At 31.9% G+C, this 26379-nt stretch overlaps 1 protein-coding gene and 2 pseudogenes across 1 annotated transcript; 1 reads left to right on the top strand and 2 right to left on the bottom strand.

Annotated features, from left to right (window-relative positions):
* Positions 1-3672: 3672 nt before the first annotated feature.
* On the bottom strand, positions 3673-25037 carry LOC139786007 (uncharacterized). Its single transcript, XM_071725174.1, has 6 exons — positions 24852-25037; positions 22524-23198; positions 7935-8036; positions 7471-7572; positions 6917-7147; positions 3673-6546 (listed from the first exon to the last, which is right to left on the bottom strand). The coding sequence occupies exons 2-6, from the start codon at positions 22866-22868 to the stop codon at positions 6358-6360; spliced, it is 969 nt and encodes a 322-aa protein (XP_071581275.1). The 5' UTR covers positions 22869-23198; positions 24852-25037; the 3' UTR covers positions 3673-6357.
* LOC139786011 (gephyrin-like) lies at positions 8468-10850 on the top strand (annotated as a pseudogene).
* On the bottom strand, positions 11469-22524 carry LOC139786010 (uncharacterized; annotated as a pseudogene).
* Positions 25038-26379: the final 1342 nt, after the last annotated feature.

Below are 26379 nucleotides of genomic sequence, written 5' to 3'. Positions count from 1 at the left end.
TTTATTATAACGTACAATTACAATTGCGCGATACTTTACGCGAGTAATGTATTACATTAGGTAGAGAGGAGCGCATCTAGAACGAATTGGGACACGGAGCTTGCGTTACAAACTCGACTCGCTACATTTGCAGCCTCCGAGTCGTGAAACGGTTTCGCAATGACGGGAATGCCCTACGTGCGGTACGGATATCATTAGAAATCCTTAAAAAAAAAGAAAAGAAGTATTAGCCTCTGTATCTATTGGGGTGTTCGCGGCGTTTCGTTTACCGGAATGCTTCTGTCTGTGATCGCTTTAATCTTATCGAAGTGTCCAAGCGCTTGCAGCGACTCGATATTAATAATCGGTAAGCTCGCGAGAGATACAATGAAGTACTCTAACGGACAGTACATTAGGTAGTGCAATAAACAATACAATAAAAGTATTTCTTACTGAAATATTGACGTCTTTTATTCGTGCTATTTTATTTTATTAATTACAGCTAATCTCTCACTCTCTGTGTCTCACCCCACACTCTCACACTTCTCACGTTCTCGCACGCGCCGTTCAAAAGAAGTAAATCTACGACGTACACACACACACACACACACACACACACACAATATATCTTTCGAAAGTAGAGGTTTTAAGCTTTAAATTTAAACTTCGTTCATTTTTAACAAAGTTACAGCTGCTTGAATTTTGTTTTTAAAGATAAATTTAGTGTTCCTTTAATTTTTGTGAGAAATGTATAATTTACTTTTACTTAAATATTATTAATTTTTGTAAATAGTAAATTTATGTAAATAGTAATTTTTTGTAACGAATTACTAATTTGCTAATTCAATAAAAATTTAATTTGTTGTTATTGCTAATTTCGTGAATAATTAAAAAATAAAAAATAAAAATTTTTTATAGATCCTTGCTTAACACTAAAAAATGGGTGATATCAGTACAAAATTACCTTTTTCAAAAAAGGTAAAAAAAGGCGCCAAGTACACGCAATGTATTTTGTAAATTCAAAAATCCAATCTAAATGATAGCTTTATTTCTTCTTCACAAAATTATGTTACCTAACTTAACTCAAGTAACATGTATTTAAAAAAAAATGTGTAATATTTAATTTCTCCTTCACAAAATTATATTACCTAACTTAACTCAAGTGACATGTATTTCAAAAAAAGATATGAAATCTTTAAATTAAATTGCGCCAATTGCAAAGAGATTATTATATCACAAAATTGCGTTACCAAACTCAATCCAAGTGATACGTACCAACCTAAGTGGTAGTAGCCTTATTTCTCCTTAACAAAATTATATCACAAAATTGCGTTACCTAACTCAACCTAAGTGATGTTATTTCAAAAAAATATATGAAATCTTTAAATTACGCCAACTACAAAGAGAATATATATATTGCTTTGAAAAATAATTGTAGTGCAACTACTCTTAAAAAATAAAACAAAATTGTGTTACCTAACTCAACCCAAGTGGTATGTATCTTTGTATTCCTGAGAGTCTTTCTATCAACCCAAATGGTAGTAGTTTTAATTCTTCTTGGTAAAATTATAATATTACAAAGAATCATTTTAATTACAAAGAATTAAAGAGGTAACATTATAAAATAAAAATATTTAATTAAAATAAAATAAATAAATTTTTCTTGTAAAAAACTTGGCGCTGCTTTTTTAAGGTCAATCCAGACAAACTTGCATGTGCATAAGCATATGCATAAAGAGATAGATTGGTCTATTTCCTTTTGCACATATATATGAATCAATTAATTTCTTACGCTTATGTTTATGCGCTATGCAAATTTGTCTGGATTGACCTTAAAAAAGCAGCGCCAAGTTTTTTACAAGAAAAATTTATTTATTTTATTTTAATTAAATATTTTTATTTTATAATGTTACCTCTTTAATTCTTTGTAATTAAAATGATTCTTTGTAATATTATAATTTTATCAAGAAGAATTAAAACTACTACCATTTGGGTTGATAGAAAGACTCTCAGGAATACAAAGATACATACCACTTGGGTTGAGTTAGGTAACACAATTTTGTTTTATTTTTTAAGAGTAGTTGCACTACAATTATTTTTCAAAGCAATATATATATTCTCTTTGTAGTGGCGTAATTTAAAGATTTCATATATTTTTTTGAAATAACATATTACTTAGGTTGAGTTAGGTAACGCAATTTTGTGATATAATTTTGTTAAGGAGAAATAAGGCTACTACCACTTAGGTTGGTACGTATCACTTGGATTGAGTTTGGTAACGCAATTTTGTGATATAATAATCTCTTTGCAATTGGCGCAATTTAATTTAAAGATTTCATATCTTTTTTTGAAATACATGTCACTTGAGTTAAGTTAGGTAATATAATTTTGTGAAGGAGAAATTAAATATTACACTTTTTTTTTTAAATACATGTTACTTGAGTTAAGTTAGGTAACATAATTTTGTGAAGAAGAAATAAAGCTATCATTTAGATTGGATTTTTGAATTTACAAAATACATTGCGTGTACTTGGCGCCTTTTTTTACCTTTTTTGAAAAAGGTAATTTTGTACTGATAGTATTATACCTCGAAAAAACCTAAGTAACAAGTGGTAGACGTACTCTTTGTATCTCGAAAAATCTCGAAAAAATCTAAGCAGTAGTATCTTTATTTCCAAAAAATTATAACCCAAGTGATACACATCACAAAATTATGTTACCTTATCAAAGAAGAGTCGCGCTTCAAGTGATCTATTACAATTACAAAAAAAAGAAATGATATCTCTTTAAATTACAGCACCAATTACAGAGAGAACATATATATTGCCTCAAAAGATAATTGTTGCACTACTTTGAAAAATCTTTACATGCAATGGTGTCAATTAGAAAAAGAATGTATGATAACAATTTTATAAGATTAAAAAATTTTATTTAAATTTAACAAGGGAATACAAGATATTTAAATACAAAGTTTACATGTGTATTTTTTAGTGGTCACAAAGAATTACAAAGGAACAGTACAAAATAAAAATATTTTATTAAAATATTTAATCCAACGAGGGAATACAAGGTATTTAAATACAAAGTTTATATATGTATTTTTCAATAGATATTTAATAACGTAAATTAATTTAAGGTTGCTTGTATTATATATGTCGTATTGTTTTCAGGGTATATCTCTGTAAGCAATGGCAGGAATTGAAGGTCCTGAACGATCACACAGCGGCGGCCACCGGAGTTCGTTTCGGAAAGCATGCACAATACATTGCGTCTACCAGCATGGATAGGACATTAAAACTTTACGGATTATCATAAATATAGAATTAGGAATATATAGAAATATATATCCATTATTTAATCAGACTAGGTTACGTCATAAAAGTCTAATGGATCCGGTCAATTTTGACTTAACTTCTTCAGTTCTTAATCTTAAATCTTTTTTATGTATTTCTAAATAAAAAGTTTATAGTAATAAAAGAGTGTGGCAGGTTCGTAATATTGTAAGATCCATTTTAGGCTTTGCTTTCGAGATCGGCCTTATGTGAATTATGAACTTTGTTACGTTTTTTTTTTCTTTCAAATACGAATCATTTTGAGGATTTCTCAGGTTAGGTATAAAATTTTAAACATTGTATCATTGTACATTTTTACAAAAGTATATTATCTTTATGTGCAAATAAATGACAAGTGCGATTGTATAGAAAACTTTTGTCTTTAATTACTAAATCACATACATACATCTTAGAAAATATATATTTTATTATTACCCCAGATAGCCAAGCCTGCTTTTAGCAGACATTACAAACTGTGTGCCGCAAGATACTGGCATAATTTTAGCAGTAACAAAGCATGATCTGCTGTATCAGATAATGTGCGTAGAAATGAAATAGAACTCTAGCAGAATCTGACATCATAATATGATGCCAGAAATAATGCAAAAACGAAACAGAATATGTCAGCATAGGAACAGTAAAATTTAAGTATTGCGTGTTGATATAATATGTCGACAAGAAGCAGACTAAAATCAAGTATAGAATAACATCAGGTCGTATAGCCAGACAGTCGTCAAAAGTTGAGCATATCAGAGAGCTTACTGTGATGGCAGAAACGGAGCAGAAATCGAGCATGCCCTGCCATCTCAGACAGTAACAGCATAAATGCAGCAGAAGTGTCGCATGGTCTAACGTCAGAAAATAATAATAGAACCACAGCACGTATCATGTAAGATTTGCTCTTTATGTAAATTTCATCATCGTCGTTAGATGGCATCTTTTCTCGTATTTAAAATACGATCAAAATGGTATAAGAATGGTATATAAATTACGGTACTGCACAACTTGTATCAGTTGTATCGTGGAGTCCATTCTTATAATGTGGCATACTTTTGAATTGATAGTATAATTACTGTCATTAATAACAATTCTTCCCACTGAAATATTGTTTACGGTAATAGGGGAATAAATTATATATAATAACCAGTATATACGTTATAATGAGCTACGTTCTGTTCTAGCTACCCAGATAACCAAATATTGGCACAATGGCCGCATAATGCACGCACGCGTGCAATGGCATGCTGTCATGTGATGTCCAGATACTGCCGCACCTGACGAGCACAGTGACGGCACATTGCGCTTAACGGGCAATGCAGGTAGCATGCTAGCATATTGCAGGTCAAAATTTTCGGCATCGTGCATAAGATAACAAACAATACTTATCGTGCTAGCACCGTGCTAGCACTGTCTGCTTATCGATATAAAAGTGACACAGAGACAGCATAGTTTTTGCATGACATGCTGAGCACAGCGTGCGCTGTCGTGCTAGCACGCTTGATGGTTATCAGGGTATATTTTTGCCATCATATTGTGACAGCAGGCCATGCACCATTTCTGCTGTGTTTCTGCTGTTATTAGCTCATATGGTAAGCCATGCCCAATTCTTGCTACATTTTTACTATCACATCGTGACTGCATGTCGTGCACGATTTCTACCGCGTTTCTGCGATTACATTGTGGGCAGCAGATCGTGCTGCTAGAAAATAAGCTTAATGAGGACGCAGGGGACAGGAATCTGCTCGATGGTCATGCTTGGATCTGCTGGCATACTGTCCGCATTCTGCTAGCATTTGGCTATTAGGGACAATATTTGAAGTGTCATTTCTCACATACATTATTTTTTTTAAGCAAAATTTCACCTACATATGCAAAAAAAGGTTTATTAAATGTTTACAAATACATGCAGTAAATAATAAGAAAAAATAAAAATCGGTAAGAAAATGTGATAATACTTTTTGAGAAGACAAATGGTTGTACAGATAAACTTTCGAAGAAATTATTAAATTACATTACAACAAATTTTGAATGTTTTTGGATTATTGTCATCTTTAAAAAAATCCATTTAGTGGTCAAATTTTTATTTGCAAAAGATAAAACCTTCAAAACATTCACGTAGCCTTCGGCAGTAGGAATATCCGTTACACGGTGCAATGGTCCAATTCCTTCTCCATGAAAGCAACCCCCATATTTCCGCCACCATGTTTTACAGTCGGAACTTGGTAACGTTAATTAAATCTTTTGCCAGAAGGACGTTGAATATATTGTATTTCATTGTCTCAAATAGATACTTCTCCATAAAATCTCCAAACAAAAATTGAATCATTTATCCTAGCGTAATTTCAAAATATCTTCTAATTCTGTATAGACGTCCAAGTTACTGAATTAATTTTTTATTTGTGACAAAATGTTTTTCTGACAGCTGTTTCTTCGACTTTCCACAAAAGTGGAAATTGAAGAATGCGAAATCAGAAAAATAATGGAAATTATGTTTTCGGATATAAAGAATTAAATTCCTGCTTGTTGATTTTATCCAAAAAATTAAACAACACTAACAAATACGTTCTTGACGTCTCTTTCATAATCCTGACCATAAATCTTTTAATTTTTACTTATTTAGGAAGTCAAAACAATTTTTGTCAGGAAAATATTTTATTTCAAATCAAGAAATGATAAATGGAGCACAAAATTGACTCAACAAACTAGACGTTTGTGTATGTAAAACACATTTTAAAATTAATGTCATATCAGGATAAATACTTGAATCTATTAGGAGATTTTTATGGAAAAATAGGTTTATAATAAATTTTACTATATATATGTATATAAACATACATACAATACATATGTATAGTTGAAAAATAAAAATAAAATTTTCACTTACTTAATTCAAATGTAAGTATCTTACTTTTGGAATTTTTCTTAGATTTAAATCATATCAATGTTATTTTTTTTATTATTTATTTTTAATTTTATTAATAAAGATGAGAGTCTTTGTTCATTTAATTTACTCTATTTTAATTTAATCGTCAATGTTTTGGAGATATTACCTAGGCATAGGGTGCACTTTCTGATGAGAAGTGAGTTGCGATCGATAACCGAAACTTTTTTTGCAGATAGAGCATTCATATTTACGGATGCCCTCGTGCTTCGACAGAAGATGCTCATTCAAGCACTGTTTTCTTTTGAACACATTCGGACATTTCGGGCAATTGAATTTGCTCTTTAAGTGACTCTGCAACATAAGCAACAAAACGCTTTAACCCTTTGTAACACATGTTATCAAAAATATTTTTTTTTACAGATTTACAACAGAAAATTCATGATTTAGAATTTTGATGGACCTTTTGCCGGTTTGTAACAGTATTGTTACCAGGAGTTACAAAGGGTTAATATAACTTTTAGTTTTTGTTCTGCGTTTGTCAAAACAGTTAAACTTAATGTACTATGTAAAAAATATCACATAGAGTTTTTCGATTTTTTAATTAACAAGTTATTTATACAAACTTTGGAAATAAATTCCTAAAAATTCGAGATTTTTATATATAGGTAATACATACAATTATTTTTTAAATATATTTAAAATATACAGCAATTTTTCTTACCATTATATGACCGCGCAACTTCTGTTTAGATTTCAGTTTCTTGTGACATATATCGCAGACATAATCATGTAAATGCACTGTTTCGTGATGTTTTTCCAAGGCTTCTTTACTCGATAAGCGATATCGGCAAACCTCACATGCCAAACTGTTGCTTTTATGCAACCTACGCATGTGTTCACGCATCCCCACGGGCGAGTGAAAAATCTTACCGCAAGTGTCGCAAGGAAAGTTCTATAATTGTAAAAGAGAACAACATTCAAGAGAAGCGAGAAACATTAATATAGATTTGTTATAATTGTAACAGAGATCATACACAATCATGCAGCAAAACATATAATAAATTTATAGCAGGGTTAAGCTTAAATAAGAACATATCTACATGTACCTTATCCATTATAATAATACTTATTATATAAATTGGAATGTAATGTTGATATTAAAATTCAATACTGGTTAATTAAATAAAATTACGACATAAAGAAATCCTGAAAATGTGTAACCAAACTTATTTGATTAACTATTAAATATATTTTTGGTTACATTTATAATTATACCTTTTTTATGCCCTCGTGCTTGAACAGATGCTCATTCAAGTACCGTTTACTTCTGTACACTTTCGGACATTTCGGGCACTTGAATTTGCTCACTAAGTGACTCTGCAACATAAACAACAAAACGCTTTAATATAACTTTTAGTTTTTGTTCTGCGATTGTCAAAACAGCTAAACTTAATTACTATGTAAAAAAGATCACATAGAGTTTTTCGATATTTTAATTAACAAGTTATTTATACAAACTTTGGAAATAAATTCCTAAAAATTCCAGATCTATATTGGTAATACATACATTTATTTTTTAAATATAAATTGGAATATATAATATAAATTTGGAATGTAATGTTAATATTAAAATTCAATACTGGTTTATGTGTTAATTAAAATTACGATATGAAGAAATCCTGGGAATGTGTAACCAAACTTATTTTATTAACTATATTTTTGGTTACATATAATTATACCTTTTTTATGTCCTCGTGCTTCAACAGATGGTCATTCAAGTTCCGTTTACTTTTGTACACATTCGGACATTTCGGGCACTTGAATTTGCTCACTAAGTGACTCTGCAACATAATCAACAAAACGCTTTAATATAACTTTTAGTTTTTGTTCTGCGATTGTCAAAACAGCTAAACTTAATGTACTATGTAAAAAAGATCACATAGAGTTTTTCGATATTTTAATTAACAAGTTATTTATACAAACTTTGGAAATAAATTCCTAAAAATTCCAGATCTTTATAAGTAATACATACATTTATTTTTTAAATATAAATTGGAATATATAATATAAATTGGAATGTAATGTTAATATTAAAATTCAATACTGGTTTATTTGTTAATTAAAATTACGATATGAAGAAATCCTGAAAATGTGTAACCAAACTTATTTTATTAAATATTATATATATTTTGGTTACATATAATTATACCTTTTTTACGTATCAATTTATTATCAGATTACAATCTCACGTAATTATAATACTTGGCGCGATACACTACCGTGTCTCTTGATCTCGTACACTGAGAGAAAGGTTTCTTTGGACCAAATAAGGCTCGTTAACAGATAATAAATGGCATGGTTGGATACGGCGAATCGAATGCAGTTGTTGAATCAATGCAATCGTTGGTTTGTGATAATAGTGAATATTCTGTTGCCCCAAATTAATGTACTTTAATAGTTAATGAATCTGATTTTGGCACGAACGAATATCTTTTTGCATCAATTGAATATTTCTTAATAGTTAAGGAATATAATTTTGGCGCAAACGAATATCTTTTTGCATCAATTAAATATTTTTTAATAGTAAATAATTTCATTTTGCTGGAAATCCGCGTCGACGTTTGTAATTATATATATATATATATACACATATAAATGATAGGTCATATAAATGATGACCCGAAGGAAAACCCTTTCCGCATGAAAGGAGATTTGAGAAACAAGTGCAGTCAGTGCGTTGAGCGCGATGTCAGTCAGTTATATTATAACCTAGAAATAGGGACGATCGTGACCGTCGCCGCGTGATAAGTATAGTGAAATATATATTGATAATATACATGGAGAAACAGGAAATTTTTCAATATTCGTATGTTTCTATATATGTAAGCCATTGTTTACGTTAAAGCAAAGAAAATTTCACGAGACATGTATACATATGTATATCGATATGCAACCTGTCATCATTGCGCGCAAGGACGCTGTGCGAATACGAGAACTGTAATTAATTTGGTAACCATCATCTCACATACCTGTGCCAGTTCATCTTTATCATTAGTCAAGACTTGCTTAACATGCAGGACGATCGTGACGATTTTATTTATGTTGTATGTAATCTTCAATTTTGTAACTCTTACAATTTATTTATTCTCACAACTAGATGTGGAATACGCAACAAGACGTTATTTATTAATTTGTCTGGCCTAGACTATGATAAAAGAGAACGTTTTGCAGCAATTTTAGATATGCTGCTGAATATAATGCATTTGGTACATGAGAACGAAATTCAACGTCCTTCATTATCTGACATTGCATGCTCTTCCAATAATGATTTTCCAGAACAAGTAAAATATAATTGAAATACTGTTAGAAAAATCTATATTAGATGTGATAATTTATAACAAATTTATAAGATAATATAGACTACGAAATTTATTTACATAAGGAAAAGATAAGGATGCGAATGAAAATCTTGAGACATCCTCTGTTTCGCTTACATCTTCGCAATCATCACTTACAGAAGTAAAACACTCTCTACACAATAAATAATGATTTTATAACATTATAAATATGTATACATGATATACAAAATTTTAAATATACTTACAGAATATGAACAATAATGCAAATAATTGCTATAAAGAATTATTTCCCACAATTTCTTTAGAAAATGCATTGGAGATATTGAATGACGTAGCACAGGCAGGCATGAATAAAATAAATTATGAATCGGTGAGAGTAAAGGATGCTTATGGCAGAATACTATTTGAAGACGTACATACGATAAAAATTCTATTGCTATTTACCAAAACAGTTAATTTATTTGTCTGTATATCTATTTTAAAGACCTATAGGTTTCGACATATGTCACAAAAAAAAAGGATATTATTCTAAAGAAATTTACACGTATTGGCCCAGAAGAAATAGGACTTTTGACAGCTTGCGGTTGTAAGAACGTTACAGTCGTTAAACAGTTGTCTGTGGGAGTATTGTCCATCGGCGATAATTTAAAAGAACCTAGAGAACTTTTAAAACCAGGATTTGTCTATGACATTAACAGAATAACTTTAATCTCACTACTAAAGCATAATAGCTACTCTTCTTTGGATTTCGGAATTGTGAATAATAAGTGAGGACGTTTAAAAATTATTCTAACTTCGAATACGTAAGCTATCATATATTACTATATATATTCTTTACTTAAAATTATTATTAATTTTGTTACTTCATAATTAATTAAATACTTAATACATAGTGATTAATTTTTTCCAGAGTATTGTCTATACGGAAGAAAATTATAAAAGCTCTAAGAAAAGTAGATATACTTGTGACGACAGGCTCTATTAATGACAAAGATTTATTGAAGAACATTTTAACGGAATACTTTAAAGCCGAAATATATTTCGGTACCATTTATTTTTCTCATTATTATAATTACTTTAATTACCAATTTATAAAAAAGAAAACATGCATACTTATAAATACATTCAATACATTGTATATAATTGTATATATAACACACAATATGGTATAATTGTACGCGTTTTTTAGGTAATGTAGATATAAAACCAGGGAAGTCAGCAGCACTAGCTTAACTCTGCTCCGTGTATATTATACGTTTTTTTTACTAATAAATTTTGTACGTAATTTATAAACTATATATGACTGATTTATTACACACAAATGGTAAATAATAATGACTCAGCGATGGTACTTAATATCACCGTCAATACTAAACAAATCGAAATTATGCTGTAAATAAAATATTTTTCGATATTTAATTATTGAAAAATATTTCAGTTATAACATAATTTCGATTTGTTTAGTATTGACGTTGATATTATGTACCATCGCTGACTCATTATTATTTGCCATTCTTGAGCTCTGGTTATTCTACCTGCCTGCCTGCATTGCGCCAGTATTGTTTGCCGACATTAGGACCAGTTGTTACCCGACGCTGAGACCAGTACTAAGCCGTTGGTACTACCAGTGATGCACCAGTATCAGAAATCTGGCAACCAGTACTGGCGCAGTACTAAGCCGATCATAAATCCTGTACTGGGGCAGTACCAGTAGACAACGGCTGGGCCAGTACTGTCTGCCAGTATTGGGCCCAAGTTATCATCCGACACTGCGTCAGTACTGCGCCAGTAGTGTTGCCAGTACTACGCCAGTACCCGAACTGCAACAACCAGTACTGGCGCAGTATTGGGCCGATTGTAAAACCCTATATGGGATGTAATTGAATGTAGATATTTTATTGAGAACACATGAACTATTCTGAAATGTTTTTTTATTTTATATAATACATGATACACTAATTTCTGGCGGAAATCATGCAGCGACCGCCGGATGTCGTATGCACTGCATATACGGGTGGTACATAGTTTTTGTCAATTTTGTATACTTGAATTTTCTTAATTTCGTGTAATCTAATTTCGTATGCTTTAGCATGACTATTTAAACCTATAATAGTGTATCACAAATCTTATACGTGAAATAAACGCTATTATTATTATAAGATATTATTACGGATACAATTCTTGCAAATACCGGATTATCGTCATCGTTTATGCCTAAACGTATAATGTAATTTGATTTATACATTTTTCCATTAATTTGTATCCATGATACTTCGTAATCTTCTTCCGAACAAACTTTTGAGAGTATTTCAGGTTTTAAATAATAAGGCAATCCCCCAATAGTGCGACCTACATTCATCGATGTAGTAAAGCCTTTTTTAGTTAATAATCGATTGCTAAATTGTAATTGCAGTTTTGTGGATAATGTTAACAATAGGTTTCTGCGTGAAGCTACAATTCGGGCATATGTCTTACATATTTTGTGATACGCTTCAAAGCGGATTGAAGATAAATTTTTTAAAGAGCCCATGAGACGAATAATGTTTGGGTAATGGATTAAGAAATGATATTTCGGTTTTAGTGTTTTATTAAATAACGTCATATATAACCTATTGTGCTCTTTAATCAATTGCTGTAAATGTGTGATTTCTTTTTCTGAAATAATTCTACTTGTAACTGTATTGACAATATCGTATAATGTTTGGTATAAAATCCAGACCTCGTCATCTTCAGGAATTACGTCACTGACGATCATTCCGAAGTAACAAATTAAATACGACATTTCTGCAGAAGTCGTAATAAGGCAACCATTCTTAATGTGCCTAGAATTTATCGAAGATATTTTATTCCCTTTATCAACATCGGTGTGATTAAAATACTGTAATCTATCATTTAATTGGTCTAATGAAATATATTTCATTTCAATAATGTGGCCAATAATTTCTGCCATGTCATATCTACACACCCCTTCAAAAAGGTCATGCATAATATCTCATGTTAAATTTATCACATTATGAAAATTCGGTATTTGATTAAAAATGCATCGTTCTTTAACGCCACCAGTTAAATTAATCACATCAGCTTCGTAATTTTCTGTATTTCTTAAATAGTCGGCACACTCTATATATTGTTGGGAAGTTTCAGTTTTCGATGCACGACATATTCGGCAAAAATACTGTGCTGAAAAACTTTCGGTAAAACCGAGAAGACCGTTTAATCCTAAATTATCACCAAGTAACCCAAACATTGTGAAGTATACGCGATTTTCCTGACCATTTATGGAAACCAAAATGCCTGTCTCGCTAAGATATTTTAATTCTTGTATAATTGGATGAAAGCATTTCTCATTTCCAAAATTTGATCGGTCAGAACTGTAAATTAATTGACCGAGATGTATATTGTCTAAAGTTGACGAAAATGCGGAAGGTATATTGCTGCAATAGAATAATACATTCCACCAACTTTGTGGATACCAGCTGAAGGCGACAACGGATTTCCTGTTTCGAAATCATCAAAATATACAAACAAGGGGATCAATATTTTATTCTGGAAATTACTTTTTATATTTTTCCAAAGAGAACCGTGAAATAAATTTGAATAATTTCCATCTGTGCAAGAAGATTCTTTCTCAATATAGGCTGTTATAGTTTCATAAACGTTTGGCAATTCTAAAAATGACTTCAAAACTTTCCGCATTGGTACGATTTGACCTTCACATTTTATCATTTTTAAAACACTTTTTCCATTTTCTATTTTATTATTTAACATCTCTCCAATAATAAATGATTCCGGTGATATAAAATATTTACATTTTTTCAAATAGCATATTCGGTTATACTCTGTATTCAAATCACTGAGAAACGATACGTCAAAACAATCCTTAACTTGTTCATGAAATTCTATTGGTAACACCTTCTGTACTTTCTGCTTAACTTCCTGTAGGACATCATTTACAGTTTCCGACAATTGATCCGTAATTTTTTGAACCGTAGAATTTGCAATTGATGATTCACTATATAAATTCCCAATAAATTTTAATATCGATTCATGTATGCCAGTCTCGAGTGATTTTGGAGATTCAATATCATTAGACTGTGCATCCGTACTGCAAGATTGCAAATAGTCAAAAGTTTGTTCGAAAGGGCTATTTGAAACAATATCATGGTGAGTATTATTTACATTGCTTGTACTGCCGAGATTAAATGTGCATATGCGGACATGTTTTTTTAATGAAGAAACAGTCACGAATTTGCGCGTGCATTTTTTATGGATACAAGTATATTCATTTTCCATCGGGCGCAAACATTTTATATGACCTAATAACTGTTGGCTCTCCCCGCGAATAATTAGCCCACAAATTTTGCAATCCATAATAATTTTTTATTATAAGTAATGCTTTATTAACCGAAGTATTTTATCATAATAAATACATTTTAAAAGTTCAATTTTTGATCAAACTTCAAATCTCAGAAATCATATGAAACAAATATTAACTATTACTCAAGTATTTTCATGTTGCTGTTATTCATGTACCTTATCTTTTTTTTTTAATTTGTTAACTAAATTGCAAATTGACGGTATTTTGTCGTCGAAAGCGGTTTTAATACCATAAATACCCCATTGTAGTAGGTACCACAAGTGGTCACTTTCTAGTGGATACCGTACGTTGTATGAAATAAACGTTTTGAACGCCACGTCCAGGGCTTTTAACACAGAAGGTATTTCCATAAGTCGTTCATCGATGCACAGATAGACTTTCTCGATGGAAGTTGCTTCTGCCCCGACAACTACTACGAATGGCTGAACCGTCTGCCCGAATTGATATAATTTTTCAGTTTTTTGCCGTATAGCCTCTTGAATATCTCCGGGAACCTACACATAATAATTTATATTTAAATATTACTATACTTCATGTCATAATATTAATTACAATTCTTTTATAATTAATAATAATTAACTATATTATTATTATTTATTACATGATTACTAATGGCGCTATTATACTATTAATGTTACTCTTGAATTGCCAGTATATAATAATTGTTATTGTTGTTATTATTGTTATTATTGTTGTTCTTAATAATAACTTGTAATAACAACATTTTTACAGTTTCGCTCATTGTGTTTGAATAGCACGCTAACCACTTAACCATCCCGACCCCTAAATTATTGTTATTATAATCGTAATAATTATTATTTTTATTTTTATTACCGTGACAAGTAAAATAATTCCTTCCCTACTTTCAACGGTGGAAGGCTTCCAATAGGTTCTCTTTCCCTGTTTTTTAATGGAAATTTTGTTAGATTTCGGCGGTACTAATGCCGCGAGAAGGAAAATTTGAATAAAATTCTGAGAATCTGCAAATAAAATACAATGCATATAAATAAGTAAATATACATTGCACACAAATATGGGCCCGATCTTATTTAGGTACTAACTATTAGTTAGGTTTCCATTCTTCAGGACCTCCAAGAGTAATTCATCTGATGAACTAAGATATTTCTCATTTAAAGATAGTACAGCGTTAAAGAAATCATTCCACTTGCGTATCAAGAGTTGATCTTGCTCTTTATATTTTTGGCAAAAATCCTGTTCAATCTACGGAATTAATCATTTATGTTTGTATTATATCTTTAAACGTTAAACAGTCCGGTTTCTTTGAATTATGTTGCGACCAATGAAACAAAAATTATAAAAGAAACTGTTTTATACGCACTAGTAAGTAATTGTTCTCCGTTAATAGAATTGGCCATTCTTCAAACAGGTTATGAAGAGTTTTCTTGTTCATGCAATTTACCAGTCGCAATGTATATGAAATATTCCAATGGTTGATGACATCGGCCCACGGTACTCTATTGTGGATTAGCCATATTTTACTGTTTTCTGAAAATTGTTAAAGACACATAAAAGTAATATACATATAAACCACTAACCACTAACCACTTCAATTTTTAAGATAAAATGCTTTACATGGGCTTGAAATTTTCCTTAAAATCTTTTATATTGATTTCTTAATGCCGCGTGGTATTTTTCAAAAATTAAAAATCGCGGACATTAGCGAATAAACTGATCGAGACTGATAAAAATATTTTGTGTATTAAATTCATATTATCGTCATTAGAAATTCAGGATATGTCCGGTTACTTTTTTTTGTCTTTTAAGGAATTAAAGTACAAGGCGAAATAGACTAAACAAATTTGTCCACATTTGTTTACACAAATTTCGAGTTTCGACAAGGGAATCTAAGAAATTCCTTTTTACTATTTTCTGTGCAAAATAATATTCTTCAAAAATTCTGACAAAAAATCAAAAAGTTCAGTTTTATCTAGAAAACTGCATACGATTTTCAAAACAAAAGAGTTATTTTTTCGAATAATATATCATTTTATGGAGAGTATATCAACGAAAATTGCAGGCCCTTATGAAGCATTTTATTTTCAAAATTGAAGTGGATATAGAGGGGGCTTGGTTTCGCAGAGACTGCCCCATGAACATGATGTATCTGTACCCTGCGCTTCCGACGGCATGCAAGTAGCTGCCTCAGGTATTACGTCGCTTGTTAATTTAATATTCGCTTCTCGTAAAAATGTGATTTTATTCCGGTATTTATCCACCAACTTCCCTTTAGCAACTTTCGATTTTTGGTTCAAAGAATCTCTTTTAAACACAGGAGGAACATAATATGTTTCTTTACATTCTTCCGGAAATACGTGAACGATATCATCAGCAATAGCATCAAAATCCTCGTTTCGAAGATTTCTGAAAAATTGATGCTCATAAAATAGTTTGAAAAACTTTTAACAAATACATTTTTAGGTTTTCACGTTTTTTAAAGCTAAATATTTGACATTATTATAAGTACATTATTAAAAATATATTTCTTAATTATAAACATTGATTTATACATTATAAGTTTTTGCTTACGTTGTGCAGTTGTTCAAAGCATGTGTGACAATGATGTCACATACGTAACTTTGACATTTTGTTGATAAGTCCCTCGTGTTGTTATAAATTTTTAGTACCGCTCGTCCCGTTGCATCTTTTTCCAATATTTTTTTGACGTCAAAGTCTACACCCTGTTTTAATTTTCTTTTTTTTTGTGACCAGATTTGTGTCTTGTAAATTGAATGTCTCAGCTGATTCCGCGCTTTCTTTATTACGACTCTCTTCATAAACAGTAACAACTTTATCGTCCTGCAATAACTGTGGTGGTTCAACAATATTTGTATGTAGTGAATCGGTAATTTGGCGGTGTACATCCAGGTGCACTGCAGTATCCAATGAAACGGATCCGTCAACGTTGACAATTCCGGCGATTACGGATTCTACCTGTTGATTTTTCACGCTTGGAAATTCAACCTATGAATACATCATAAAAATAGTTATTAATTATTATTAATTATTAAACATATTAATTATTATTAGAGTAGAACCATATAAAGGTAAGGCATTTTGTAAATATCAGAAGTAAGAAATAGGTATTTGGAAGTGATTTTAGGTTAGGTTAGGTCAACATTTCAATAATTGTTTCAAATTTATTTTCACTGTTACTATACGCTTTACGGACAAACGTAAAAAAATTTTCTTATCGAAATATTCACATTACTTTTAAAGTCAATAAATCTGCTACACTACGTACAATACTAAGAATATACTTAAACAATAAAAATAAGTTACCGAGCCAACACAGAAGTAAAAAAAAACAAGCTACAAAACTTGAAGAACTTTGAAATATTGAACAACGAGCAAATAGAAGGAATGAATATGCTTTAATTATACGATAAGAACCATCACCATACATTTGTCATGCTCATATATTTTGATTTTATTTTAAGTCTTAACCCCATGCTGGGAATTAATTCTTTAAAGTCAACGTGGCTTGTAATTATTTCTCCCAGAGTCTTCATGTCGCTTATGTCATTATCTGTAGAATAAAATTAATAACAAAACGTATGTAAGTAGGTACAACAAATTTAAACAATTGAGGCACTCAAGAACAGTACTATATATCCCTACTGAAAATAATCCCCAATCAGCAGACAATATTTTTTAAATGTTTTTTAAATATTTTTTTTTCAGTATTTGTACATTGTTACAGTTTATTGTACAAATAATATTTATTTAATGTTTATTAAACGTTTATTTTACATTAATTATTAATTTAAAATAATGATTTAGAAAAAATATTTATTTAACGTTTATTTAATATTTAGGTCACATTAATTATTCGTTTGCAATAATATTTTTTAAAAACATTTATTTCACATTTATTCAACATTTATTTAATATTTATTTTACATTAATTATTCATTTAAAATAATGATTTCGAAAAAATATTTATTTAACGTTTATTGATTAATATTTATGTCACATTAATAATTCGTTTGCAATAATAATTTTTAAAAACATTAATTTCACATTTATTCAACATTAATTTAATATTTATTTTGCATTAATTATTCATTTAAAATAATGGCTTAAAAATAAAAATACCATTATTATATACGTTATAACATGCGCTAATAAATTCTAACACGGTTATTATTTGTACGATTAATTGTGTGATTATTTGTGAGAAATTTTATATGCAAATTTCTTGCGAATGCTTGAGCGAGTTAGACGGAGTCTACACATTAAATGCGCAAGTCTCAGAGTCGCAGGAACGGTCGTAAGACAGAAATTGACCAATCACAGTCGAACGCTTTTAACTGTTATATTAATTGGTCAATTTCTTTCTTACGACCGTTTCTGCGACTCTGAGACTTGCATCAAACCGCTCAGTAGCAATCGAATGTGATTGGTTGTTACTTTTAGAACCAACAAATCAACGTAGTGTGTGTTGATAAGACGACAACTCAGCAGTCGTTCTGCTGAATTATTGTAAACCCCGCATTTAATTACGGCTCCTATTATACTGCACACAGGACTACACGATAACACAATAAAGTGACAAAGCGGTGACCAATCACCGTTTTCATTTTTCCGAATCGAAGTATTAGGCTGCTTTCGAAAACGTCACCCGAGTGCACACGAGTATACTCTCTTCTCTTTCTAACTCACTGAGTTAGAAGGAAAAGGAAGTATACTCGTCTGTACCCGGGTAATATTTTCGAACGCCTAATAGCGTACGTCGGTTCGGCGCGCTTGATTGGTCGCTTGAGTTGCGACAACGTGCGACGTGCTTATGTTCTGTGGACCTGACGTGTTTGCGCGTGTCGGGCAGTAGGTGACTTATGGCGGAGCGTGCGGATGTGTAGCAACCATAGCAACTTCGTTCTTCGTTCCCATTATTTGTGTGCCGGTAGGTTTGTGATATAATAAAGTTCTAAAGTTTAATTCTAACATCATTATTGCCCTCCCGCAAAGACTTCCTGCATAACTATTAAATTTCTTACAGCAACGTATGTACCGTTGAATGCACATGGTGAGCCGCGGAATACCGCGGAATTAAACGACGACACGATCGCCGACCCACGTTATTTGACAATCAGGGTGAAGTCCCATGGAGCCAGCGTACGGCGTACCGGCGTATGGCGTAAAGAAGCTTGGCTAATCACAGGCTTTACGCTTGTTTTCGTTACGCCAGCACAGATGTTACGCTGGTTTTTGAAGCGTTTCGGCGTTTATGCTATAATGATACACACCCACGTACACGCATATAGAATATTGCTTCATGTATGAATGTATGTGTTAAAAATTGCGCTGAAAATTTCATCGGCTGTCCCATGGGGCGTATTTACGCCGGCGTAATGATCAATAAGCCAATCACAAGACCCCTTGAGCATCCATTTTGAAAATAAGCTGTGTAAAACAACACTGTGATTGGCTTATTAATCATTACGCTGCTTAAATACGCTCCATGGGACAGCCGATGTTTGTGCTGGCGTAACGAAAACGAGCGTAAAGCGTGTGATTAGCTAAGCTTCTGTACGCCATACGCCGGTACGCCATACGCTGGCTCCATGGGACTTCACCCTCAATTTAATGTGTGATATTACTTTTCTGATTCAATTTAAGAGCTGTGTTGAGACTGATAGTAACCGCGTACAGTTAGAAGAATTAGAAAATATATTTAAAAATCACACATGAAACATTATTTCAGCATAAAGGTCTTGCTATGACCGTCTATGGACCTTGCTCGATTTTCAATTGCGTTATACAAACAGCGGTCTTGTCAATGCCTTAAAATACAAGTAAATTTTTTTTCTTTCTTATATGTATTTTATTTTGTACTGCAAATGTTTATTTTGTTATACATTATATATACAATGTGTACAATATGTACAAAAAATAATATTTAGTAATAAAAAATCAAATATAACACAAATTTTTAAAATTATTAAAAAACCTTTTAATGTAAACGTTTCCCAAATATTAAAAAAACATTTTTTTAAATGTTAAAACAAACGTTTATTAAACGTTAAAATAAGATTTTTCTAAACGTTAAAATAATATTTTTTAAACGTTAAAATAATATTATTTTAAACGTTAAAATAAATGTTTTTTTAATGAAAAAAAGGGAACTTATCCCATTATTTTTAACGTTTTTAAAAATGTTTAAAAAATGTTTTTTAAATGTTTTTTAAAAACATTTTTTAAATATTATTTTGCTGATTGGGTCAGGTCATTTGACTGGTGATTTAACAGGTGATTTATCAGCTGATAAATCGATAATGAATGAGGTGAAAAATTCATCTCAGAAATCAGCTGCAAAATCGGATAAACAATTAAATTAAAGTTGATTGAAAAACGTTAAGTGCGAAATTTGGTAGATACGATGATCGAATTCTACGATAATCGAGTCGGTAATTTTAAAAACATAAATGGACAAAGAAAAATTGACTATTTTTCTTATTTAATTATATGAAAAACAAATTATTAAAATGTATTATTCGAAATACATGATAGGTTAAGCATTGGGTAAATTCAAAATTAAATCAAATGAACTAATTAGTGTCCACAGATGAAAAAGAAAACGTGTGTCACACAGAACTATCTAATGGCTCGTCTACAATAGCCGTAAAAGTCCGCCCTAAAGCTGAAATTTCACGCAAGCGAAGAAAAGCTAGCGTTTATCCCCACTCCACCTCACTGTAAAGCCAGCGAAGAACAGCTAACGCTATCGCCTCTATCTTTTTCATGGAGCGAAGAAAAGCTGGCGTATTACCCCTACTTCACGCAATGCAAAGTGGCATTGAAAAGCAGAGCTAACGCTACTTAACCTAGAAGAAGAAGAACTACGTATAATAAAAATGGAGTACTCCAATTATTATAGACAGTACATCGCGTACGTTGAATATTACAGACGTACAGTGGCAGCTACAGTTGCAGCAGAGGTTGTAAGGAGACGACGCATAGCCGCTATAGCTGCTATGTATTTAATGAAAAAAAAAGAAGATACACGAAGAAAAGGTTTTGGGTAGCACCCATTTTCGAAAATCGTGATAAACATAGTTTTTTCTTTGCGTCGGTCCCGAAGTTAATATTGGAGGACATACGATTCCACAATTACTTTCGGATGACCGCAACTCAGTTGGAAGAATTGTTGGGCATGGTTGGACCAAGACGTCGTGTTTTCGGCGTTCGGCGTTGCTTCGCTAAAAGTTCAACGCAGTTGAACTGCGTTGAACTTTTAGCGAAGCAACGCCGTAAAGCCAACTTGACGAAAATTGATGGAGTGGGGGTAAAACGCTGGCTTTTCTTCGCTCCATGAAATTGCAGCTTAAGACGTGAGCAGTAAACTATTGACCAACCACAATCGATTATTCTTGAATTGTAAAAATCCCATTAGTCAACAGCTTAATGTTTACGTCTTACTGCATACTGTTGCGGCTATTGTAGACGAGCCATAAAACAAATGCGCGATATATGCGAAAAGATAACCTGTTTTTTTGTGCGAGAATTGCTAATGCGGCGAGGCACACGCTCAACTGTTCATGCATCGCGTTTTGTACTCACCCTGTAATTTTCTTAAAATGTCCTCTTTGGACGGTAGATCGCACAAAAACTCTTCCATCTTCGTCAACTACACAAATATTAACTCACGCTGCGGTCCACTTGACGCTATAAATGCTTTGGAGCGTTCTTCTTCTCCTTCTTTCTTTATTGAAAGAAAAGAGAAGAGAAATGTTTCGAAGCATTTGTAGCGTCAAGTGTACCGCAGCCTCAATCACGATCTCACGGCACTCACGAAATTCGGTAGACTATGACGCCATTACTCTGCGAAACCGGCAGGAAGAGCAGATCGACGCGCGCGCCGCGCACTGCGCAGCATTACGCGCGAGACTCACGGAACCGAGCACGAAACAAAGCAAGATTTCTTATCTATTAAGAAATATAGAGTTGGCTCAACAAATCGCATTCGTTTCACTCAAAAGAATGAACTTTATTTGATCCAACATCTCACACATTTGTATGAAATAAATCATTCAACTATATCGCCGAGTTGACACAAATATGAATGATAAAGTAACCAACAAAACATTCATTTATATTAAATATAATTCGTTTGCTTGAAATAAATATTTCAGAAAAGTGTCAACCAAATATATTTAATTGGCATAAAGAAACCTTTTTCTCAGTGTATTCTTTCACTCAAAGCTTTTAACTCTTTAATCAATTTCTTATAAAGACTTAAGTAGGATGAAGATTGATCCATCTCGAGAGATGACAACTACAAGTCGACCGCCACATGTCACACCTATGTATAATTATTAGACATCGAATTTTTTTATGCAGATTAGTGGAAAAGAGAGCAATTAATAACTAACAAGGAAACCCACGGAAGTGTCCCCCTCCGATTTTGATGAGCTTTTAGTATGTTGTTCTCTACATGAAAATAAGGGACACGTATTTTTTTATACGTGCCCATACGCGTGTTTAGGGGATAAAACACCCCTTTGAAAAAGATCGGCTTTCCTTTTTTGAGTCAAATATCTCCGAAACTATAAAAGATAAAAAAAACACACCATTAGATTGTTCGAAGAATACAATTCCAAATTTAAATCTGGCAGGCATTCCTCTTTATTAATGTTCGAATATTCTGTCGAATATTTCGTGCCCGAAGTTACTTCTTCCTGCGTCGGATCGTCTCCTTTATTCGTTTGATAGCCAGCGGGCTGTTTCTGTGTCTCTTGGTTCGAAGGATACAATTCCAAATTTAAATCTGGCAGGCATTCCTCTTTAATAATGATGTTCGAATGTTCTGTCGAATATTCCGTGCCCAAAGTTACTCCTTCCTGCATCGAATCGTCTCCTTTATTCGTTTGATAGCTAGCGGGCTGTTTCTGTGTCCCTTGGTTCGAAGGATACATATCCAAATTTAAATCTGGCAGGCATTCCTTTTTATTAATAATGTTCGAATGTTCTGTCGAATATTTCGTGCCCAAAGTTACTTCTTCCTGCGTCGGATCGTCTCCTTTATTCGTTTGATAGCCAACGGGCTGTTTCTGTGTCCCTTGGTTCGAAGGATACAATTCCAAATTTAAATCTGGCAGGCATTCCTCTTTAATAATGATGTTCGAATATTCTATCAAATATTCCGTGCCCAAAGTTACTCCTTCCTGCGTCGGATCGTCTCCTTTATTCGTTTGATAGTCAGCGGCCTGTTTCTGTATCTCTTGGCGTTGATTCTTCGAAGATTCCTAGTCGTAATAAAAATTAAAATAACCGAGTTAATGCAAAATATACCCAAATGGACCTGAACGAAAAGATATCAGCTCGGGGATCTAGAAAGTGCGATTCTGATTAAGAAGTTTCATTAAGGATTTAAAAAATCGAATGTTTATATGATACATAAAAGAGTCAATGGTATTAAAATATCATAAAAGACTAGACGAAGTTAACGCATTCCAAAAGGACACTATTCTGTTAAAAAAATTAAGACAAAATATCCGATTGCGGTATCGAGGAAGAAAACATGATATATAGGGGGAAGTGGGGATCATTGATACGATTTTTTTCAAGAGTTAAATAAATAACTTTGCAGATAGATTAAGATAAATGTAATAGGTTAAATTTAAAGGCTTGTCCTTCTACTTACGTGTTTTGATTGCCTTTTTGCTGTAGGTTAATAATAAGAAATGTTATAACATTTTTTGTAAAAAATGAAATTCGTATCAATGTGCCTCATATACGGGGTACAATGATACGGGCATGGGGCACTGATTCTCAGTGATCTATATTAATATTATTCAGAAATAAATTGGATTATTATTAAAACAAGCTATGTTTATTGTATATAGAGATATAGAGATATTTATTTATACGGAATTAACAATTTTACGGCATCTTCATCAATATAGACCCTATCGGTCTTTTTTTGGTACGTTCTTACCATTTTCGTCTAAAATAAAATAAAAATATCTTACTTAATACTATAAACTACATAGATACATATTGATATGTATCAAAGTGCTCCACGAGTCAGTGTACGAATCTGCCCCACAGCGTCATACATAATAAAATATATCTAAATTGTACCACCGCACTGCTATGTCATGTTACAAACATTTCACGAAATATACCGTTTAACAAATTTGTTATTACTTAGATTCCGACGCACAAATATCTTTTAGATTCGGTGTAGTTAGGGCATTATGCTTGACTAATCGACATTTGTGAGTTTTGTATACACGCTTGAAAAGGACCGGATCCTCGGTCGAAACGTAGCGTTTTTCGATTAATAAATTTGGCCAGTTGGGTCGATTACAACATCTTTAGTAATAATAAAATATATTCTCAGCCGAAAATAATACAAAGTCATGTCAATATTTTCGACAAATTAGTAAGAGATATACTGTTTCTTACTTTTGACGAAATATTTATTTAGTATTAATCAGATTAATGTGAAAAATCACGCTTCAAAGACTTTTGAAAATATTTACCTGAGAGTACGCAAAACACGTTTATACCTGTCATTCATCAAGTGGCTACTGCTCGCGTACGAAATTTGGTTAGGTTATTCGTGTATCATAACGCCATATATGCATGGATACGTGACCTTCTTAGATGTTTCTCATGCAGAGATATGATGACTGTATCAATGTTCCCGCTGTATCAATGATCCTCACTTCCCCCTAATATTAAATGCATGTATCAATAATTCAGTAACCAGCAGTAAGAATAATCTTATCACCGGTCCAAATTAATTAACTATATATGCATTTATTTCGCGTGGTGCAGACGATCGTGGCGCAAGCTCTCGGTTCTACAGAATTAGCATTTTTTTCTATTCACACTATTATCTCAATATCTTATGAATGATCTGTCTTGCGAGATTAGGATATAATACTTACAATAAGCCACCATAATCTCTCCTGAATTACATGACAGCTGTCGTAAAAGTCACATACAAAATCTAATTTGTCGACACAACTCGCACAAATTTGCTGCGGCAGAGCATCGTCATTGTGGATCTGAAATAATTTAATAATTTTAGCATGTCTGATGTCTGATGACGTTAGATGATTATTAATTCTATATTAAAAAAGTCAGTGAAATATTTAATTTATATTATTAGTATTTATTTATAATTGATAACAGGGAAAACAAAGAAGCAACATGAAGAATATGGCAGAGAGAAGAGATAAGAGACGAGTTGCGTACGTGCAAAGTTAACGTGACGACACAAAGTAAAATGTTATAAAGTATATAAAATAACTATTAATATTATATTATTAATATATAATTAGCCAATGGGTAATATGATAAAAAATAAGGAAGAGAAATTTGCATATTTTCGCACTGACTACCCTTTTAACTTTCTAGCCATATCTCATCAAATCGAAGCATATATGGAGGATGAAGATCGGAGTTAAATTCGAAATCTGCTGATTATGAGTTGACCATTTGACATAATTCCGTTAAAAAAAATCATATTTTATTCTTACAGATTTTAAAATAAACAACATAAAATATAAAACACTTACTTTTTATTAAACTATCTTTTAATGCTGAAGTAATCAATTCTATTCTAACAAACTATCTAATATTTTTATATATAGATTTATAAGAAGCCATTTATCTGAAAAAATATACATAAATTCATTTCTTTTTTTTTTTTTTAAGAGATTATGGCTCTGTCGGGTTCGATCACTTCATTTTTTTTCCACAAAAAGCTCCACCGTAAAGTAGTAAAAAATTCCATCATCCTAACAGTCTTCTAGAAACAGTTTGTGAACTGTATGCTCTATATACATATATGTATATTTAGTTACGCATAATTCAACTCATTATATAAGTAAATTAATTTTTACTTTCTCAACAAAGTATAATCAACAATAAATTAGACATAAAATTATGGTTAAAACACCAATGTGTGTGTGTGTGTGTGTGTGTGTGTGTGTGTGTGTGTGTGTGTGTGTGTGTGTGTGTCACTTTAGAAAACTTAAATGTAGGGTAAAATGAATCAAAAGTATTTGAAAAGTATCATACCTTTATTAAGGCAACAGTGGAATCATTAAACAAGTTTTTTTTATCGTGGAAATTAATTCTATATAAATATACAAATGTGCGCGCGTACGCACAGGTGTGTGTGTATGTGCGTGTGTGTGTGTGTATAGAGTCACTTAACTTATCTCTATATGCAATTAACACACGGACGTGTCTTCAATGATCAAGGAAAGGAGTATTATCTTGTAATTATGTATATATATGGGACATTCCATGTCAACCGGAACAGCGCCACGCCCAAAATTTGAGAGGGTTTAAAAATTTGTTTTGGGGTGCAAAATTTATGTAAACATATTAGCTTTCGAATACCGAGTGCGCATTTTAAAAAATTCAAAATGGCGGACTCAGTATGGCGCCTAGAATAAAGAGAGT

This window comes from Temnothorax nylanderi, unplaced genomic scaffold (assembly GCF_030848795.1).
Source record: "Temnothorax nylanderi isolate EJ_2023f unplaced genomic scaffold, tnyl_v1.0 TNYL_tig0935_pilon, whole genome shotgun sequence".
Lineage (NCBI taxonomy): Eukaryota > Metazoa > Arthropoda > Insecta > Hymenoptera > Formicidae > Temnothorax > Temnothorax nylanderi.
The sequence above is the reverse complement of the archived record's forward strand: the minus strand, read 5'-3'. Positions and strand labels throughout refer to the sequence as shown.

Bases quoted from the DNA above. Each gene is read 5' to 3' on its own strand.
- LOC139786007 (XM_071725174.1), bottom strand. From the start codon at position 22,868: ATGTATCCTTCGAACCAAGGGACACAGAAACAGCCCGCTAGCTATCAA. The intron at 7,148-7,470 runs GTATAATTATAA...TTACAATTATAG, and splicing joins AGCACGAGGGCATAAAAAAG to AACTTTCCTTGCGACACTTG. The intron at 6,547-6,916 runs GTAAGAAAAATT...CTTATGTTGCAG, and splicing joins AGTTGCGCGGTCATATAATG to AGTCACTTAAAGAGCAAATT.